This window comes from Phoxinus phoxinus (genome assembly GCF_949152265.1).
Source record: "Phoxinus phoxinus genome assembly, chromosome: 15".
Classification (NCBI taxonomy): domain Eukaryota; kingdom Metazoa; phylum Chordata; class Actinopteri; order Cypriniformes; family Leuciscidae; genus Phoxinus; species Phoxinus phoxinus.
Window position 1 is genome coordinate 16,606,542 of NC_136890.1, and position 21,279 is coordinate 16,627,820.

Consider the following 21,279-nt stretch of genomic DNA (forward strand, 5'->3'; position numbering starts at 1 on the left):
GTCAGTGATTAACGCCTATATGAAATTCAATCATTCGTCAATAATTAATTCACTCTTTCATCGTTCACAGCTCACGACAGGCACAAGCGAGGCAGTATGTGTCTTTACATTATCTTTGCTTTTTCAAGAGCACCAAGAACGTGCTGCTGGACGGTTGTTGCGTCATGTGACAGTGTAGTATCCATTTCTTTCCTTTACAAAAATATTTTTTTCAAGGGTTATAGTGATCATGTGCTTAGTTCAGCCAAAAAAATGCAAAAACTCATAATTTGTTGTTCCAAACCTTCTTAACTTTTATACTTTTATGTTCAAAACACAAGATAGGGTCAATAGGGTCCAAAGGTGTTTTGGGCCCAAATGACTTTAAATCGATGAACAAAAACATTCTTTAAAATCTAGTATTTAGTATTCCACAGAAGAAAGAAAGGCATACCTCTTTATGATAAATTGATTTAAGAACATTACAAAAAGCCATTGTGGTCTCACTTCTATCTCCTCATGTCACTGACCAATCTCTTGTTTTTGTTTATCAGGTCTAAGTATCCGCGGGGCTCAGGAAGAGGACCCACCCGATCCACAGCTGATGCGTCTTGACAACATGCTTCTGGCGGAGGGTGTGTCAGGACCGGAGAAGGGCGGAGGATCGGCGGCGGCGGCAGCGGCGGCGGCAGCGGCCGGCAGTCCCACTGACAACTCCATTGAGCACTCTGACTACAGGGCCAAACTCTCCCAGATCAGACAGATCTACCACACCGAGCTGGAGAAATATGAACAGGTGAATGTCAGTACACACTATAGTCCAATAAGGCATTATCAGCTTGCAATGTATATTTTCTTTCTGAAGGTCCTGTATGACTGACTTCTTTTAAAATTAATTATTTCACTTTTTTTTTTTTTTTGGAGCAACTTATAGTTGCTCCAAAAAAAAAAAAAAAGTGAAATAATTAATTTTCATATAATAGTTCATGAAAAGTATAACTAAAGCCTAAAATCTTTTCCGGCACTGAAAAACAGCTGTCTAGTTGTTACGAAGCCCAATCTGATTATATGGTACAGAGATTATATGATTATAATAATACAAAATAACTTTTTTATCTGCATTCACACATTTGCATTGATCCTATGAGTGTGAATAATCCCAGCTTTGCTGTTCTGTCTGAATAGATGTTTTCCACTGAAGCTTAATGACAGGTTTAAAGGGAGACCTAGAGGCCTTCACCTGAACTGAAGGTGTCAGAGGTCTAAACCTGAGCAAGCATTTTGCATTTTACAGTCCTGTCTATCACGATTACGACTGAGAGCAGATGTGATTTATGGTGGTATTCAGGCATTAGGACATCTTCAACTTACCTGACCCCTGAACAGCAGTAGTCTAGACATCCTCTTATAAATATTGAGCAGACGCTTTTAGTTACAGTGTGGAGAGCAGCCTCTGATTGCATAGTGCATTTGAGAGTGTCGCTATGCAGGACTGGCTGCTTCATTGAGGTCATGTATTGATTCTTTAATGGAGCTGACATTAATTTTTGATTCAGCGCTTTAGTTATTTTCCTCATAATCAAGGGCAAGTTGAACGATGGCCTTTCAATCTTTTTTGTCTTTTTATTTTTATTTTTAATTTTTTATACGATATAGTTAACATGCTGGATGTTTTAAAGAGACATCTAAAAAAAATTAAGTAATAGCAGTATAAATAGTCTATTGTCCCTGGGTCAATGACATTTTGCCCAGATCTATCCTTTTTTTTTTATTTATTTTTTTATGATTCACATAGGGTTTTCAAAAGTAGTAAAGTAGTACCTGTACTTTGTCACCAAGTCGGTACTGCAATTTTGAAAATATGACGATACCAGCATTTCTGTAGTACCAGTAGTCAAGTCAAGTCACCTTCATCTATATAACGCTTTTCACAATACAAATTGTTTCAAAGCAGCTTTACAGTGAAGCAGCTACAGGTAGTTCAGAGTACCAGATATATTCGGTACCCGCTTTTACCGTTTCATTTGAGAAAAAAACTATCATCATATCATACACCCACAGAAACTCAAAGGTCTTCACGGCAACCCGTCAAAATAAAAGTTTGGTTTAACTTGAAGAAATAGACAGAAATATAAGCCTAACAGCAATGTGGCCTTCAAATGTTTATACGTATTTACTTATAATGATTACCATCATAAAGAATTGAACTCATTGAATTTAATTTAATATTCTTTTCAAATAGTTAAATTAAATAGTTAAATAGTTCCAACAGATTTTGCTGTGGTACCGAAATTGGTTCAGAGAACCATAACATTTTAATGGTATTGGTACCGACTACTGGATTTTTGGTATTGTTAAAACCCTATTGTACACCCATGTATTTATGTAAGAATATTCATGTATCTTATTGCTTTTTTATTGATATTTACATCCCATGACATTTTCATTCATTAATTCAAACTTTTGTTTCAAACCATGTACAGTAACACCAACATGAATACAATGAGTATATTTTTTAAGAACTTGTGTTTTAGATTTTACTAGGTTTTTCCTTTTCTTTACCGTGGTCACTCTTTTTTGTCATTGACCCTGCTACTGTTGTACGTTTCACAGAAAACAATTAAGAATGGTTGAGAGAACACTTTTATTTGTAAATAACAATCCTCCTAATATGATATGGAAGTTGTTTAGCTGATGGCTTAGCCGGCCAATGGGCTCAATTAGTCTGATTAACTTGCAAGCGTTTAAAAAGGGAGCATGTGAATGAGGTTGCTCAACCCTTTCACCCAGAGTAAATGCATCTTTCTTAAGGGTGTTCCCCATTTTAATAATCTAAATGTAAATACTTAACAAATTTTACTCCGAGTAATGAGCTAAAGTGTGCACTACCTAAATTAGTTATTCTAATTAATCATGTATGAACCACTGCTTTAACGAAAAGCTGTTTAAATTCTACGGCGCTGGGCAAGTGCCAAATTGCAAATCGGCATTTGCATTCATAGATGACTTCACCTATTAAGCCGTTCAAGTCCTCAGCAGCACTACAAACAGTATGGATGGTGTTTTTTCCGTGCTTTCAAGAGCGGCAGCTTTGAACTTGCTTCAAAAATTGCTGATTGCTGCTCCAGAGAGCTTCAAACGAATGCAGTTGAACTGATGTGCTTCTTCTGCCGAATAACGTCAAAGAGGATTTCTGTCACTGTGCTGAGAGTATATAATGATTTTAAAAAGAGTGTCAATCTCTAGGATGCTTTTTGGGATGTTAGGGGAGAACATAATGACAGAATTGTATATTCAGAAATGATTTATTACATTTAGTCTCAGTAGCGTGTCCTAAAGACTTCAGAGTAATTAAGTTTTGCGTAATGCATTTTACACCTACTCCCTCTGTGTCCTCAGATCAAAAATGTCTTTCTTCACAGGCATGTAATGAGTTCACCACCCACGTCATGAACCTGTTGAGGGAGCAGTCTCGCACACGACCCATCTCGCCCAAAGAGATCGAGCGCATGGTCAGCATCATCCATCGCAAGTTCAGCTCCATCCAAATGCAGCTTAAACAGAGCACCTGTGAGGCCGTCATGATCTTGAGGTCCCGCTTCCTTGATGCCAGGTTAGTATCCGTATGTGAGATTTGCCAACATTATAGGACATGTAATTACAAATGATTCTCGGTTGTATCTGAAAGAATCCATCTTCTGCTATAAGCAAGAAAGTGATTATTAGAGAATATGATTTCAAGTTAACCATCAAATATGATGGCCCCAAATGTTTTTAGGGTGTGGTCACATTTAACAGTTACATTAGTGACATTTTAGAGGTCAATATTAATAGGAAATCTGTGCAATTGGAGATTTCATGTGCGGGCAAAAAAAGTTCCTTACTCAGATTTTGCCCATAGTCTTAAAGAGACTTCTGTGTTAGTGGTGATTCGTGCATCACTACACTATAGACAATGGACAATATTTGCCTGTGAAATTTTATACAAATTTCACTAATGTGACTGCACCTTCAACACTTAAAAATATATAAATGTAATTTCATTATATAACAAAATATCAAACCAAGTGTTACTTATTTTAAAGAAAAATAGCTATGTGTTCAAAACAAGGACAAAAAGTTGTTCAAAATGAGGATAGAAGATTCATAATTCCATTAAGAGGAACGTTGGATCAGTTATTTTACAGTAATGGCTTAGAAGGTGAAGTTAGCTCTGAAAAAAATCTCTAGCATCATTTGTCTGCAGATGCCACTTTGATGTTTTATTTACATAATTCAGACATTCTCAAGTACAACTTAAATTCAGAAATTTTTAAGTACATTACATAAGTGTTAAGGTGCCATTGTTACTTGAAAGAGGAATAGTTTTTAGCTAAATTTTGAGTTCATTTGACCTATAATCTGTGCAAACAGGGTTCAGGCACCTGTTATCAGTCGAGCACAATAACACATTCAACATTATTCAACCATTAGCGGTTAAGATGTGGTACTGCCAAGACAAGGGTTGTAGAGCCTAGAGGCCATCCACTAAACACAGTCATACTAAGCACCTGAAAGCAGTTAAGAGTTTTATAGAGTGGAAATGAAGTCATTTGCATTTGGTGGGTAGGAGGTCATCGGCAGGTGGTCTAGATTACTGTAATCACAAACAGTTGGTAGAGGAGATCTGGAGAGGCATAGAGGGGAGAGAAATGATGCAGTGAACACGGGAAAAGAACGGATGAGGTCTCGAGGAGAACGCTCAAGTGAAGCGGAAGCACAATCATTTGGCCGGCCACTCGTGTGAAAGGCATTAAACAAGGCGAGAGAAAGAAGCCAGCGCTTAACTGTGGCGGGGTGGGTCGCAGTGAGTGGCGGTAAGTGCAACTCCATCAGGCCCTGCCCCTGTACTTGAGGAACAGTGTTCAGCTGGCCATGGCCTGATTTCCCTAATGTCCCAAGATACAGCTCTGACTGGGAATGCTTGAGCAACTCTAAACGCCCCCATCAGAGTGAAAGAAAGCACAAGAGAGGAAGAAAGAGAGAGGGAAAGCTCGCTGCTGAAAACACTGAACATTTCACGCTTCGCTTAGAGCTCAACCGATAACGTAACAACTCTCCATTTGTGTGTCTACATATGTATTCTGATAATAGCCTTCCTGACTTCATTTCCTGCCAGCAGTTCATTATGAGTTTGGCCATCACACATGGTTTTATTTGAGTTTCTCTAATTGCCTTCCTCCACTTGTTTCCCCCTCCACTTGTTTCCCCCGCCCCACTTGTCCAACGGCAGACGGAAACGGCGGAACTTCAGCAAGCAGGCGACCGAGATCCTGAATGAGTATTTTTACTCGCATCTTAGTAACCCTTACCCCAGTGAAGAGGCCAAAGAGGAGCTGGCTAAAAAGTGCAGCATAACAGTATCCCAGGTGAGACCACACCACCCATCCATGTAGCACATGCCCCATTTTTGCCCCAGGGTTTAATTAGGTAAATCCAATGCCATCCCAGTTTAAAAAAGCATTTTAAAACAGTCTAAGCTATTCTGCAGGTCAATGCTGGTCTTAGTTGGTTTAAAATGGTCCTTCAACCTGGCTAAGCTAGTCTTCGGCTGGTCTAGCACAGGGATCTTAAACCCTGCTCTTGGAGACCCATAGAGTTTAGTTCCAGCCTGCTCCAACACATATGCCTCAAATTTTCAATTGATCCTGAAGACCTTGATTGGATGGTTCATGTGTTTGATTTAAGGGGCGGTCACACTACACTTTTCGTTCCATTGACTTCTGTTTATACACATACTAATTTAGGAGACAGGAAACGCTTTCCAAAATTCAAGTTTGGTGAATTCTGCTCTGTGAATTCGTATCACGTGAAGACGTGTGACCAATAGAAGACTGATATGATAGAAGACTGAACTCTTAGCTCATTTAAAAAGAACGCAAACTTTAAATCTGCTGGATTGAAGAGTTGCAGTAAAGTGGAATAGACTGCATATTGTTTACATTTTGGATGTATAATATGTTGAATTGTGTTTTTTTAAAAAATGCTACAGAGTGTGACATCAAATGACCGCTGCAGGGTCTATAGAAATTTTGCTCAAAGTCTTGCTTATCTATGGTTTAATGTTGGAGCTAAACTCTGAAGGACAGTGGGTCTCCAGGAGTAAGGTTGAAAACCCCTGGTCTAGCTGGTCTCCCATCCTGGCTAAGGTGGTGCTCAGCTGCTTTACATGGTTGGCCAGTTGGTCTCCTAGCCTGACCAGCTGAACAGTTCCCAAGACCCCTCTAAAATCAGCCAGAAGAACAGTTTGACAGGCTTTGAGACCATCAAACCATCTTAGGCTATTTTAAGCTGGTTTTGTCGGCAGGGTAGTACCATAATCTAGGTTATCAGCAGCTAATTGGCAAGGCTAGGTCAGATGAGGTAAACAAAGGCCCTGTCTCAAATGGTGCACTTAATGTGGACCTATGGTCTCTTGACCTTTGCTCGTATGGTGTCCAGTTTGTCATTTTAGGTTTCCAAACCTACCCATGCACCCACTTTGCAGCAGCTATGCATCCTTGAATGTTACCCAGCAGCCCATGTGGCAAAGTATGGACTTGGAGGAGGATCGCAGGGGCTATGGGTGCCATTTGGGACAGGGCAAAGATTGATCACACCAGAAAGCCTCTTCAGCGTACCGTCTCTCATTGTCCTCTTCTTTTCTCTTGTCACTGTCTAGCATGCATACCTGTTTGCTCTAACACATCAGTCTGATACTTCCACTGAGCTGAGTCTCATGCAGGGCCTGAGGACACAGCGTGTACCCTGTTGTGGATGGATGCCACAGTTTGTGGTGATCTGTGTCAGTCATTGTGTTTTAGAGTAAATGTGTGTGCATGTGAGTGTATGTGTGTAGGCGAGAAAGAAGAGGGACAAAACTTTTAGTCGCACAGTGTGATTCATTATCGCAAAGCAATTAAGAGTATAGTGTTTTCCCACTCTAATAGCGAAATTCAGAATCCACCTGAAGGCAAGAGTACCCACCCACACCCATCTCCCCACAGACAAAACTCTTTTCCTTTTTTCAAATTTTCACAGAGGTGGTCAAGGAAAATGTGTACTGTTAACCTATTGGTCTTAGAGCATATTTGCATACTCTGTGATGTAATAAATGTTTATTTTTTCTCTGTGGGGAGGGGCTTATGGAGGGTTGTTCAGAGTAAGATCCTGTAAAAGCCATTCTTTTTTGCCTTCAGGGGGTGGGAACCACCATCACAGTGGCACAGGTATGTCATGACTTCTCCTGATCCACTTTTTTTTGTGCCATTTGTTTTACTTTATTGTTGATTTTTCCTTTATTCTGTCACCCCTTTATGTGTGTTCACTAATACCTTAGAACATGTTTAGATATACTCAGCACTCTGTTCCCCAAAAGCCTACCTTTTTCTGTTCATAGTGACAAACAATATGCACACTGAACAAGTGTCGAATGGGACTGTATTTGGAGTGCTCAGTAATCAAACTAAATATCAGACAGTATGTATGTAATATATATATATACACCCCCCTTCACGCTTCCCTAGAGAATTTCACTTGATTGTCAAACTTCTAAAAGTATGTGTCCCTTTTGATTGTGTTATGTCTTGTCATTGTATATTCAGACATTTCTGTGATAGACATTTACCCCACATCGTATTAGTGTGTTCTGCATATGTTCAGGAACTTAACCTGTTATATATATTTGGAAATATTTCATTAAATGAATAATATGCTGGATTTTAGTCAATTTTGGTGTTAAAGATTATATTTTTTAATAAAAAGATAGGTAAAAATGTTGCGCTGTTTAAAAAGAATATATATATATATATATATATATATATATATATATATATATATATATATATATATATATATATATATATATATATATATATATATATATATATATTAAAATTTCTAAGGTAGTACGATTTTTTTCACTCTTGTTGTAACAAACTCTAGAACCTAACCATCCCAGAGATTGCCTGCTTTGCCTTTTTCCTTGTATCTGAGACATATGCTGATTAGAAGTGATGTGTGGTGTTAATGGTATTGTTGATGAAATTTAGTCGCCTTTATCAGGCACCACTTCACTCAGTGCACAGAATCAACCTCATTATCTGGGCACGATCTGTGTGCATGTGTGATGTTCTGCCTTCTAAATGAGCACCATGGCATACTGGGTCACATGATGCTTTAAAAAAAAAAGAGTTTTCATAACAACTATGATTTTAGGCACTGAGTCTAGAGGGGATAACACGCACCCTGCAAATGAGCGAGCACAAAGTGTGGTGCCCATCACCCAATTAAGTGCTGTTCTTCCGCTTCGATCTTCCTGTGGTTCAAACGAACGACACTTATCAATATTTCAGCTCATTATACATGTAGCAGAGCTCTGCATTAATAGTTAACACATTAACCTGAGGCAGACCGCTTCATTATTGATAATATCAGCAGCCCTGGCCACTGCAACCGCCAATGACAGGAATTGTGTGTCTGTGCTTGTGCGTGTGCGTGTGCGTGTGTGTGTGTGTGTGTGTGTGTGTGTGTGTGTGTGTGTGTGTGTGTGTGTGTGTGTGTGTGTGTGTGTGTGTGTGTGTGTGTGTGTGTGTGTGTGTGTGTGTGTGTGTGTGTGTGTGTGTGTGTGTGTGTGTGTGTGTGTGTGTGTGTGTGTGTATGATGAAGCCAGAAGTCTGAGTCTCCATTTAAGCTCCACTCTCAGCAAGAGAAGCAGTATAAATCGGGAGGTATTGAGACCTGGGTAAGATCATCCATCCCATTTCAGTGACACTAGTGGTGTATTGACCCAAGCTTGGGGAGGGAGTAGTGGTGAATTATTTACTACACCCACACAGGCTTTCCTCTCCATTGGTTTAAAGCAAATAAACCAGGTATTGGGTTCCAGGCATAGAAGTCTACTGCATCTCTAGTCTAGGATGTTCTCGCATAAATATGAAGACAAAATATGCAGTGAGGCAAAATATTAGCATTTAAACATTTTTGTCAAGTGAAATAAAAAAAAATAATGTATGAAACCAGTATGAATACAAAGATTACATTTGAGAGTTCTTGTATTAGATTTTTAAAATAAATTATTATTTTAAACCTCTCGGACATCCTTATTTGTTATTGACTGACAAAAAAATACAGCAAAAGAGAGAACAACCATTTAAACGAGTTATGTGTTGTTTTGTTAAAATATGAAACGTTAGGGTTAGGAACAGCTAAAGGAAAAGTTTAAGGAGACTCTGCATGCCTTTTTTCCATGGCCTTAAACTGCTTCATAAGCAGGTTAAGTAAAAAGGATGACGGCTAGTGCTTTCATTGCTTCCAATTAAACCTTGCTTGTTAGTTTAACCTCTAGGTAAACCCATCAAACAATTGATGTTAAGGCAAAAGCCTGCCAACGGTGGTGGCTTCAGCTGAATGGTCATTAATTTTAATTGCCTAGATATTAAAGATTTAGAAGCGCAGAGGCATGGTGGGGGTAGAAATGATCTGATGTCATGTAAATTCAGCGGCTGTAGCATAGGGTGGCTCGGGCTGCTGGAGATATTAAAATGGAAGCAGAGAGGTGGAAATTAAATAAAGCATCATTAAGGGGCTGAGGCTCTCTGGTCCTCCAGTCCAGCCAGAGCTGGAATACGGCAGGAGAGATCGCCACGGCGACAGGCCACCGTAATTTATAGGGCTATTAAGAAACAACCCTTAATCTCTTTATTATTCCACAATTATGCAGTGCTAGCATTTGCACATCTACCACCCCCCATGTGACCCAGATCATATTGTTTTCTGGCTGCTGTTTTTAGTAGAATTAGCATTATTGTAATTATTAATGTATTGGGTTGAGGCGGTGTGGCTGCTTTTAGGTGTACTATGTGAGTTGTGGTTATTATCATGTCTAGTATTTGTCTTCAGGCAAGAGCACAAAAGTGGTTTTATGCAAAAGAAAAGAACATTAGTGTTATTAAGATGCATAAAAGCCTTGCCTTTGAAATCAAGGCAACGAATGTTTCCAAGTTACCTTTAAAGAAAGCTAGTAAAAGTAAATACAAAAGAAATATTTATTTCAAAACAATTATTGAGAATGTTTTTATTTATTAAATGGGGTCAAGGACAAGAGCAAACAATTTTAAGCAAGATCTCAGCTAGCCTTACCAGGAAAGTTTGGCATTAGCTACCTGATCCCATAAGCACAACACTGATCCTAATTTTGCCACAAGACGAGCAGCCCCATGTGTGTTGGTTTTGTCTAGAGACAAACAGAGAGCATGTCACGCCTCCATCCTCAATAACGCACAAGCCCTGTCTGATAATCGCTTAATTAGTCTGCATGCCCAGCGGATATTACTGTGGGAGGCTGGGGACTGTGGACTTGATGGACCCAAACATGACATCTTGAAACAATCACTCTGCTCAGTGCACAGTGCCTCGTCTGCATTGACGTCTGACGCCCCCTCCTCTTTTTTCCCCTCTTTTTTTGCTTTCCATCTTTCCCTCAGGTATCCAACTGGTTCGGCAACAAGAGGATCCGCTACAAAAAAAACATTGGCAAGTTTCAAGAGGAGGCCAACCTGTACGCCGCTAAGACAGCCGTGACTGCCGCGCACGCAGCAGCTGCCGCCGTCCAGAATAGTCAGACCAACTCACCCACCACACCTAACTCTGGTAAGCTTGCACCGATCCCGGACGAGCCCCCAAAAACCAACCAGCTGTACCCTATCTCAGCTTGGTCCCTTCTGAACCTCTGCTCCCTCTGGCACGCTGGTTGGCTGCTGTGACAGTGAGAGGTCCCAGCCTGGGGGATAAGCCTCACTCTCCTGCCTCTGAGACTATACATGCTGAACGAGACGAGTAAAGTCAAGCAGAAACTGTGTGAATGGGTTGCACATGCTGAATATGTTTGAAGTATTGAAGGGTGGGAGGGTGGTGGTGTTGATGGGTATAGAAGAGATAATCCTCACCCACTGTACTCCCTTCTTATCCATAAATGTGACAGTGTTGCCCCTGTTGTGAATTTATAGAAATATCTTGCTCGGAGCATGTTACACTCTTAAAGAAATGTACAGTATGGAATAATGATCAATATTTGATTAGCAGAATGATGCAGTGTTTCTTAAACTGATGCTCTTCAGACATAATAAGCAGAATATTTGACTGTGATGTGGACATAGCTTAGACCCTGAGGAGTTGTGGGTAAGCAATTTTTAAGGGGTCCCCTTTTTCTTGCACCCAGGATTCCAGATGAAAGATGAAGAATTTCAGCTGGACTCTGCAGAGAACAAAAACACTCTATTAACCAACATGTTCACTGGTACTGGCCTTTTCCATAAGCTTCTTATTGTCCTTCTTGTCATTGGCATATAATCCCCCGTATGAACTAGTCCACTAGAGTAGGAGTAGGTGTGAACCCCCGTGGAAAACTTAGACTTCCAATTCCATATACCATCTCTGTCCTTTTTGTGACCCCCACCCCTGTTTTGGCATTTTTGGTGACCCCCACGTGCCCTTGTAGAGATGTATTGCAACCTAGCCGCCATCACCATCCCTATCCTTCCATTTCTCCCTTGTTTCTTTTGCTTTCCTTTGTTGCTTGCTTTCTGAGCATCACTTCCTAGCGTGGTGTGTGGTGCGCGTATGTCCTTGTACACATTGTGTGTATGTGTGAGTCTGTGATAGCCTCTCTTTCTCTTTCTCATCCTCTCGTTATTCAGCTCCTTACATCTTTCCTTTCTAGGTTCGTCAGGTTCTTTTAGCCTCCCAAACTCGGGGGACATGTTCATGAGCATGCAGAATCTGAATGGGGATTCTTACCAAGGGGCACAAGTCGGAGCCAATGTGCAGTCACAGGTAGGCGCTACGCACAGGAACTGGGGCTGTGAACCAGAGCAGACCTGTCAGCTAGCCTACCATCCACATTAAAAACTCAACCCCCTCCCCCTCAACATATAGACAGTGATACAGGTTTAATCAACCCCCTTAACAATTAGTCTCATTATAGTCATGGAAGATTAATAAGTAGTCTGGACATGGATGGATCCTTTACATTTCCAGTCTAGACCCCCAACCAAATTACCATATCACAGCCCATAAGAGGTCCTTCTGAATAGAAACTCATTATTTACAGCAGTATGCTAGTATATTGATCCTGGAACAGACCCCATATTGTAGTTGATGTTGTGAATGCATTTGGCTCTGACTTGAGCTCTTGGGTTGGTATTGGTTGTATGGTACTGTTCTTTCCTCCAAACCTCTATATCCTTTTCTGTCCCTTGTTCATTGTGATTATCCCCATTTTTCCATGTTCACATAAGCTCATTTCATTCTCATGTTAAAAGACACCATTTGAAGGAGAGAGAAATAGAGAAGTTATTGTGTATTGAAGATTTATCAGATTCTCGATATTTGCTCATGCTCTGTTAATGTGTTGTCACATACCGTATTCTCCTCCAACTGTTGTCATGTGCGAATACTATTGTGTTTTGTAGCAAATTCCAAATCAAAATGATTGCTTTCCTTCTTTCTACTGTATGTTATTATGTTTCAGGCTTGGAAATAAAGTAATCATAGCCAGACAGCAATAGAGAGGGGAAACGCATATGTTGTCCTAAATGTTGCATTAAACCACATATGTATCCCATTTATCTGCATATTCCATTTAGTATGATTCATTTAGTAAACAACAAAGCCATCAAATTTTCGTTTAAACACCATTGCCTTTGTCTGTTTTAACCATACATCACTGTGTTGATGTTTGCATGCGTTCCTGAAACACAGAATGTTGACAAGCTTGACTTCCTGTTGTGTGCTCTGCAGGTGGATACCCTGCGCCATGTTATCAGTCAGACGGCAGGATACAATGATGCCCTGGGGGGGAATCCGATGTATAGTCCACATGGCTTGAATGTAAGTACAGTCTCAGTCAGTATAAAAATGTGTAAGTTGTAAAATGCTAAATGTATGTGTTTGTAACGCTGTTCTTACTATTTATAAAACTCTTAACTGTCACTTTTGATCAATTTAATGCATCCTTGCTGAATAAATCTTCAAAAAAATAACAAGATTTTGCTATAGTTTACTTTTGTTAGGAATTTGCTATAGTTTGTTTTTTAAATAATAATTATGTGCTATGGATTGGAAGACATAAACAACAAAATATTTAGCTTGGCATTTACTAAGAAATGCTGTTGTTAAACTTGTAACGTGCACTACATATAGTTATTATAACATAAATTAGAAGGATCAGACAGCAAGAAACCCCCATAAATCCAAACTCCACAACAAACATGAGTGATGATTCATAGGGTGACAGGAGTATCTATCCCATAATATGCATAAAAGCGGAAAATATGGCCATTTAAAGCGGGAATAAATGCTTTGCTCAGTAAAAGCTCAAGCGGCTGAAGTATTTGGGAGTGGTGTGAGGAAAATGAGATTCAGAAATACATTAAGTCAGTTTGTTGCCTGTGTAAACAGTTCCTATTACAGTAACCTATAACGTGGTAAGATGAAAAGGCTTTTACTAGCACGTCTTGCCTCTGTTTGCCTGTTTTGCAATGCTTCAAAGAATTTGCAATATCCTTATCAACGTGATGAAATATGAAAGTATGATTGCCTGCAGCCTTCTGCAGGCATGAATTTTATCTTCCTTGATGAGGTTTGATATGATGTTTTTTTTTTCTCCCCACCATGCACTGCGTAATCTGAAACCATCAGAGTAAAGACTCATTTATTTGATGAGAGAGAGAGAGAGAAGAGTGAAATACAGACATTTATCTTCCTTGAGCTAAACACAGGTTTAGATGTTATATCTGTTCATAAATATATAAACTTAGATGTGTTAGCCTTCATCTAAAACAAAAAACAAAAAAACTGCTGACTGACAAGCCTCTGTGGCTGCTGAGCTGATAAAATAGGAACTTGTAAACTTGTTCTGGCTTTGTAATATTATCAAATGAGCCAGTAAAACGTGTCTTAAAGATGATTATTTATTCATAATACAAAACAGCTTATTTATCGGACCAAATGGTCGTTGTGCATTATCAAAAAAGATAAATGAGCTTTCCAAAAGCAAAACAAATCACTTTCTATTGGGAAACAGATGCAATCAGATGGAGGAATAATTTGCAGTGAGGTAATTAATAGAGCATAGCTGTCATATGTGTATTTTCTGATGACTGTTAGAGCTCCATTTGCATGAATTAACTCTAGCAAAGCACACGGCGATAAATGTCATAAGTCAAAACGTATGCCTTATTTTTCACAGCAGTGAGGCCCAAACGTTGCAGTGTATCTGTGGCTAATGCTGAGACGGCTGTGTGACAGTGTGTGTGTGTGTGTGTGTGTTCGGAGGCCTCTTTGGCCTGTAGCTGTGCAGATGAAGTGTCAGCCTCTCGCAGACTCAAACGCCACACTTTCACACTCTCTCACTCTGGTCCACTGCTCAAGTCACTCTATCATTACAACAAGTGTGTGTGTGTTGTGTGTGTGTGTGTCAGGCTGAATGCGAGTGATCCATGTCATCAGGGTACAGCAGACTTCCTTATAACGGTCGCGTTTCAGCATCAGTCCAGACATTGTGGCTGGAGGAGACCAGCACAATCTATTTATTGACCAGTTCCAGGAACTCTAAATCAGCAAAATCCTAATTCCGCCACTGAACAGTTCCCCGTACACACACACACACACAGACGCATGCACAGGCACACACATCTCCCCATGATTTTTATAGAAACACAGACAGATTGTTTTGATAACCAAACACCTCATTAGCAAAATACGCAGTAGTTCCCAACAGTTTTTCTTCAGGATCCAGATTTTACATGAAGTGACAACTCCATCAAACGAACATTGTATTAAACAACAAATGAATTATAACAAAATTATTATTTTTTACTTCAAGACAATGATTCACCATATTAATGTTATTATTATTATTATAAGTTTTTATAATTTATTTATATTAAGCCACTAATTTACCATGTTTATTTTTTATAATTTATTATGTTTATTATATTAGGCCAATGATTCACTGTGTTTATTGTTAATATACTTTACAATTTATTAGGTTTAACTTAGCCAGTTTTTACCATGTTTATCCTTATTGCAAATTTGCAAGTGAAGCTGTATTTGTAGTCTCACATTTTCTTTTTCCTTTCATAGTTTTGTTTGTGATTTTTGAGGATGAGGGCATTTCCTCGGGTTGGCATCTGCTTCATTTTACACGCTTTTACAAAATGATTACAAATTAAATACTGTAGCATTTGTTCTGATGCATTGCCTTTGATACCAAACATTTTAAGATGTTCACCAAAACCCATGATAAAAGCACAATCATTTGTTTTGTTTTTTCTGCGGCCCACAACCCTTTCGTAACATAATCTGCTACAGATTTTCAGGTCGTGACCTTCCAATTGGGAACTATGGCTTACCTTAACTATCTGTTGTGGTGATATGGAGAAAGAGAGGTAGAATTACGCGGGGGGATTTAAGCGTCATTTCGGAGGGAAAATATCCAGCAAAGGCTAGTCTCCGATGAGAGGCGAGCGATTGAATCAGAAGCACTCAGGCGAGCAGGGTTGAGGAAAGGCCTGCTCCGTCACTTCCACTCAGCATCCTTCGAGCTTCCCCCCTCCCTGCCCCGGCCTCCCTCCCCTTGACTGACATCAAAATATGGAGCGACAAGCTGTCGGCCCACCGCTGAAATCTGATTAGACATTGATTTCAGCAATCGTTCCCATTGGCCACAACATTTATGCGAATTTGTTTTCTGAGAGCGAGGGAGGCAGGGACCGAGAGAGAGGGAGAAGCCAATGTGGGTTTAACGTGGCAAGATGGCCGTCGGCATGTCAGACTGTAGATCAGAGGAGACACTCTCTCTTATTAATTTCTTAATACATTAGTATGCATATGTATGCATGCTTCGCACGTACAAACCAGGATTAGGACACACACTTCACTGCAAGCAGACAAACAAACACACCCGCACTTCTCGCCGCACATGCATCTGTGAATTTATGAATACTGGAAATTTATATTGTTTTACATAGCAAATTGCACAAGATTTATCTTGTCTCATAGTACATATAAATAATTTTTTACTGGATTTATATTAGATTATTTATAAAATGGCATATATATATATTTTTTTAATTTACACACTTTTATATATATATATATATATATATTGGGGAAAGTTACTTTTAAAAGTAATGCATTACAATGTTGCGATACTTCCTAACGCAAGTAACTTTGGGTTAGTTACTTTTTATGGAAAGTAATCCGTTACGTTACTTTTGCGTTACTTTTTCCCACGCGGGCTGGGCTTGCTCGTATGCCTTAATCTATAAATAAAATTGGCTGATTCTGGAAAAAGTAAAGGACCTTTCACACCGAAAGTGAAATGACACAGTAGAAGAGTGTTCAACACTCTTACTTGAGCAAAAAAAATGAAAACATGCAAAAAATAAACACAAACGTGGTGTTTATCTAAAGTAATTTTTGCTTATTAGTATGGTTAAATTGGATCATCAAAGGTCAGCAGCAGAGACACTGAGGCAGTGAGATTAATTACATGAAGTATATTTGTGTTATTTCAAATATTTCATTACTGCAGTTGGCATTTCAATGTTTTCTTCATTTTTCGTTACCCCCAACAATATTAATAGCATTTGTTTTTTCCTGTGTTTTGTTTTTAGGGTAATGGGGGATGGCAGGATGCTACGACTCCATCCTCTGTGATCTCCCCTACAGAAGGCCCTGGTAGTGTGCACTCTGATACCTCGAACTGATCTCCTCATTGACACGGCCCCTTCTCAAGCTGTGGATAACCAATCACAGAACTACAAAACCACAGACTGACCAATCAGAGACACAGAATAAACTCTCACAGCTAATCCAGAAACATCCTAATGGAATCATCCACAGTGCTTTTCCACAGTGTTTTGGAAGCTGGACATTTCTTAGCCGTAACATCAGTCCACTGCAGTTTTTACTAACAATCTCTCCAATCATATTAAACCAATATGTTTCTTTTATCATTTAAAGTGTACAAGCTGTTATTTTTTTAATTACTGGTCATAACCCCTCTCCATTGTTCTAACCGACCGTCGGCAAAGCTTTAGTGCAGGAATACAACTGATACTTACAAAGGTATATTCATATGATGCTAACCGATGCATTTAACAGGGCTAAATGCTATAGAAGGCAGCTTGGGGAATTCATTGCTGATTTTTTTTATTTTTTATTTTGTATTAATGTCACACCTAGCAATGACCTTAACAAGTCCACATACGAAAGGCAATCCACTCCATTTTGGGGGGTGATTTTTAAATGCCTGGCAATTTATGTCTTTTTTTAAAAACACAAAATGTTATCAATATTCAGTTCACTACAACTATTGAAGAAAGTGTAGAAGACTTAGAAAGGTCTTGTTGGATGCTTTTCTGGCAATTTTTTCATTCAAAAACATTCTTGTATATGACATAGCTTGAGAGTATTTATACATCTCACAAATAAATACTCAGCTTTATTACCTCATTGAAACTCATAGAAAACCAATAGATTTAAAACATTTCTTTAGCTTATAGTGCTCTCACTGACTACCTCTCAACAAAATCACCACCACCGCTTTTTGTCTATTACTTTCTGTCATTCTTCTTTTTTTTTAAATACTTTTTTACTTTTGTTAGTTTGGATTGGTTCCATCTTGTAAGAAATTAGCTCTCGCTCTTTATGTAATCTAATGTATATTTTAACCTTCTAAGAAAACTAAGTTGCTTTGTTGCAACTTTTAAAAGAAAAAAAGAACAAAAAACAACCATAATATTAATAATACAAATAACACGGAGAGTATGGAGAGTACAGTGGCTGTCGGAGGGGGATTTTGTGCTGGATCTCGGGGGACGGAACAGGGAGGGGGAAATACGATCATAAAATTAACACCAAACAGTAAAACTGTTGTAAATACTGAAGAACATTTTGAATGTTGCTCATCTTGTTACTAATTCATGCAAAAAAGAAATAAAAAATTAATAAATAAAAACCCATGATTAAAAAAAAAAAGAAAACCTGTAATGCATAGAGGTTTCAGTATTCAGAATTGTACATTTCAAACCCTGTGTGACAGGGTTCCAACTTTCTTTCTCTTTTTTTTTTTTGTATCGTATGTGATTCTGAAACTGATAAAAAAAAAGTCATACAAAATTTATTTGTGACAGTGGTTCTAATGTATTAAAGATGTTTCGTGTTTCTTTCTAACCAGACTACACCCTGGACTGAAAAGTCTTCCTTGTGGTAGTTATGTGTAATTTCAAACATGAATAAACGGTTTTCCTTTCATGACAGTTTTGATATTGCCTTGTTTGTTTTAATTGCACTTGAAGTGATGATGCTAATAATAATATAATGTAAACAGATTGAAATAAATTGATTAAAGTTATTACATTGGTTTACATACTTTAGCATTGCATACATTAGCACAAACGTTACTTTTTATATGAAAACAACTGTTCTTCTGTTATATGCATACACATGTGTATCCATGCACATATCAAAAAACAAGGTCTTGTTCACTTGCATGAATACCTCTTCATGCCAATTTCAACAAAGTGAAAGATTTATTCTCCTCCAACGCGCATGTATCAAATCAAGCACACACGCCGAACTAAACACAACACCCCATTTTGCTAACGCGTAAGTGCTTGTGTCACATTACTTAGACAATCATACGCCAATATCTTAAATGCATTAGTACACGTCTATGCAAACCACACATGCGCATGACAGAGCTTCTAAGAAGAATTGACAGTCCCCTCATAGAAAGCATGGTTCCCCCTGCAGGCTTGTTCTCTGTCAAAGAGAAAGAGAGGGATTTTAGCATAGCGAGGGCTGCTGGGGCCAAATGAATTATTTGGTTTGATAGGGATCCATGGAACAGCTTGTGAGAAGCTATTCCATGTGGCATGGCGACATGTGACAAGATTGCATTAATAGTACTAATTGTTGCCTGAGCCCTTTGACAAATGCAACTAAATTAATAGCTTCCTTTAATTGGCCTGTTTGTGAATTCGCACTCCAGCCAAAATCCTTTTTTTCTTTTTTACAAATAAACAGGATGTGATCTCTAGACAATGAGTCAAGCTTGAGCTTCCTATGGGAGTCTGGCATTGTCGAGAATGGATAAAGGCTAAAACTAAAAAGGAAAAAAGCTGAAAAATGGAACACATACATCTCTTTAAAAAAGAAAAGAAAAAAAAGTGACAGTTTGGGATGATGTGGTGATGAGGCCTAGTGGTTGGTACACATTCCATAGGGCATGTGGTCGTATTCAAAGGGAACGCTTTCCACTCTTCCATTTGTCTTGTTGTCGACAGATTCAAGTGCGTCAGAAACTGAACGCGCATCTATATACTGTATTCAGTGTAGACAGCGTCAGTGATTATGATGGGTTCTATTTTCTTTTGGTGCGACGTGACGCTCATATCCAATGTAGACGAATGTCAGCCATTTAGCGACTGAATGCCAGTGGGCAGAGCATATGGTGCAATGATGCATAAGTTTTCGTCGATGTCTTGCACTGGAGGCAGTCATATGCAAATATACTTGCTTGTGTGACGTCACATATCCCGGATCACAGATCAAACATCCACCTTATTTTTAGAATAAGAGCAAGTGCAGACATTTTATACTCTTATGCCCTTTCCTAAACAGATGTGGGGCCTCATTTATAAAAATGTTTCATTGAAACCATCCTACATTTGATTTTATGATCATTCCTCCAATGGGTGTACGTGTAATTCAGAGAACAAACATATGCAAAAAAAAAGTGTGTAGGCCTCTTTTAATTCTTTCCCCACCTGCATTTTTGAAAAAAGTTGCCAGCCACCGGCAGAAAGTTTCGTGGCCCCCATAATAATTTGTTGTATGAATATCTGAATGTGCAATATACCAAAAGAAAGAAGAGACTTGAACAGAACAGAAAAAAACCTGTTTTATTCTAGCTTCATGCCTTCTTTTTTATCATCACTTGAATTGAAAAAGCATCATTTTGTGCAAAAAGCTGATAAAATCGTGTTTTTTGTCAAATACTATGTCTGGACGGGATTCAGAACAATATTCAAAACATAGTCGTAGATCGAGTCCATCAACACCCCTAAAGCTTTACAGTCCTATAGCTCGTCCTGGGTCGGCATTTCATTCGGTAACATTAGGCAGTTTTAATTTACATGCTGTTTAATGTTGATGATCGCGTTATTTAACTTATGTATCTGCTTACATATGATGTCGCTTGTTTCTGCTTCTTCTTTTCCTGTGCTTTGATCAGGAAATTCAGTAATCTTTCAGAAGAAACCTAATAGCGCCCTCTACTGTATAACAGTGTTAATTAATATATTAATTAATGTAAAAAAGATTTTTAAACAACTCAAACACACCTATATACATATAGAATGCTGCATTAAACAATTTCGTAAGGAAAAAATAATAATAATAAATCAACCCCATAGTGGATTCTAAGTGATCAAGGGCTTAGCACGTTCCAATTTAGCCTATTGCAAAGGTTCCGCCAGTAGTGGGCACTCATGCAACGTAAGCAATGACGTACATTTGAGTGAACGAGACGGAGGGAAGTTAGCGAGTGAAGGGCATGCCGATTTTGTTCGCAAATGATCTTGAAATTGTGCGCAGCTAATTGGCCTTGTAAACGCCGCCTAAGCTTACCGCACACATAAATAGCGAATGTGTTTAGTAAATTCGGCCCGAGAGTGTGGATTGGTTTAGTAGTAAATGGACCAAAATAGCCATAATAACGGATCTTCTCACCCTAAATAAATGATAAAATATGCACACCAGATAATAGAGCAACAGTGCAGTGTAAATTCGGACTTTCCCAAGACAACTTCATATTAGCTGACAAAAGATATAACCATTACCAAGCTCAGTGTAAGGTCATGCACAGCAGTTTAAACTTAGTAGTGCTTACTTAGACCAGGAGTTTTACAGCACTTTCTGTTCTGACTAATGACCGGATTGGCTTTGCAAGCAGAAAAAGATATAGTGGTTCAAAGGGAAGAATGCCTATTGCTGGAAGACACAGGACTAATCATTTTGCCATGAGAAATTACACTCTTTTTTTATTCTTTTAACACCAAAATGATTGGAAACTGTTTTCTGTTCTGTACTTGTTTCAATAGCTTGTCAAACCATCTGCAAATATCAATCTAGTTTCAAGTCATCGTCATCTTCCCTTTAATTGTGTTTTTTTTTTCTTCTTGGATGGCCGGGAGAGAGGCACAGCGATAA

General features: G+C 38.8%; 1 protein-coding gene across 22 annotated transcripts in view; it reads left to right on the plus strand.

Annotated features, from left to right (window-relative positions):
* pbx3b (pre-B-cell leukemia homeobox 3b) overlaps nucleotides 1-18,343 on the plus strand; it is a 93,255-nt gene extending 74,912 nt beyond the window's left edge. For 6 of the 22 annotated variants that reach the window (XM_079638720.1, XM_079638701.1, XM_079638712.1 and 3 more), the window contains 9 exons: nucleotides 534-775; nucleotides 3,402-3,592; nucleotides 5,252-5,387; nucleotides 7,197-7,226; nucleotides 10,482-10,647; nucleotides 11,216-11,293; nucleotides 11,717-11,829; nucleotides 12,796-12,885; nucleotides 16,677-18,343. In XM_079638720.1, the coding sequence (XP_079494846.1) occupies nucleotides 534-775; nucleotides 3,402-3,592; nucleotides 5,252-5,387; nucleotides 7,197-7,226; nucleotides 10,482-10,647; nucleotides 11,216-11,293; nucleotides 11,717-11,829; nucleotides 12,796-12,885; nucleotides 16,677-16,769 (1,139 nt within the window). In that variant the 3' untranslated portion in view covers nucleotides 16,770-18,343. The remainder of the gene's footprint in view (nucleotides 1-533; nucleotides 776-3,401; nucleotides 3,593-5,251; nucleotides 5,388-7,196; nucleotides 7,227-10,481; nucleotides 10,648-11,215; nucleotides 11,294-11,716; nucleotides 11,830-12,795; nucleotides 12,886-16,676) is intronic. The other 16 variants (XM_079638713.1, XM_079638706.1, XM_079638707.1 and 13 more) reach the window with 8 other exon arrangements.
* Nucleotides 18,344-21,279: the final 2,936 nt, after the last annotated feature.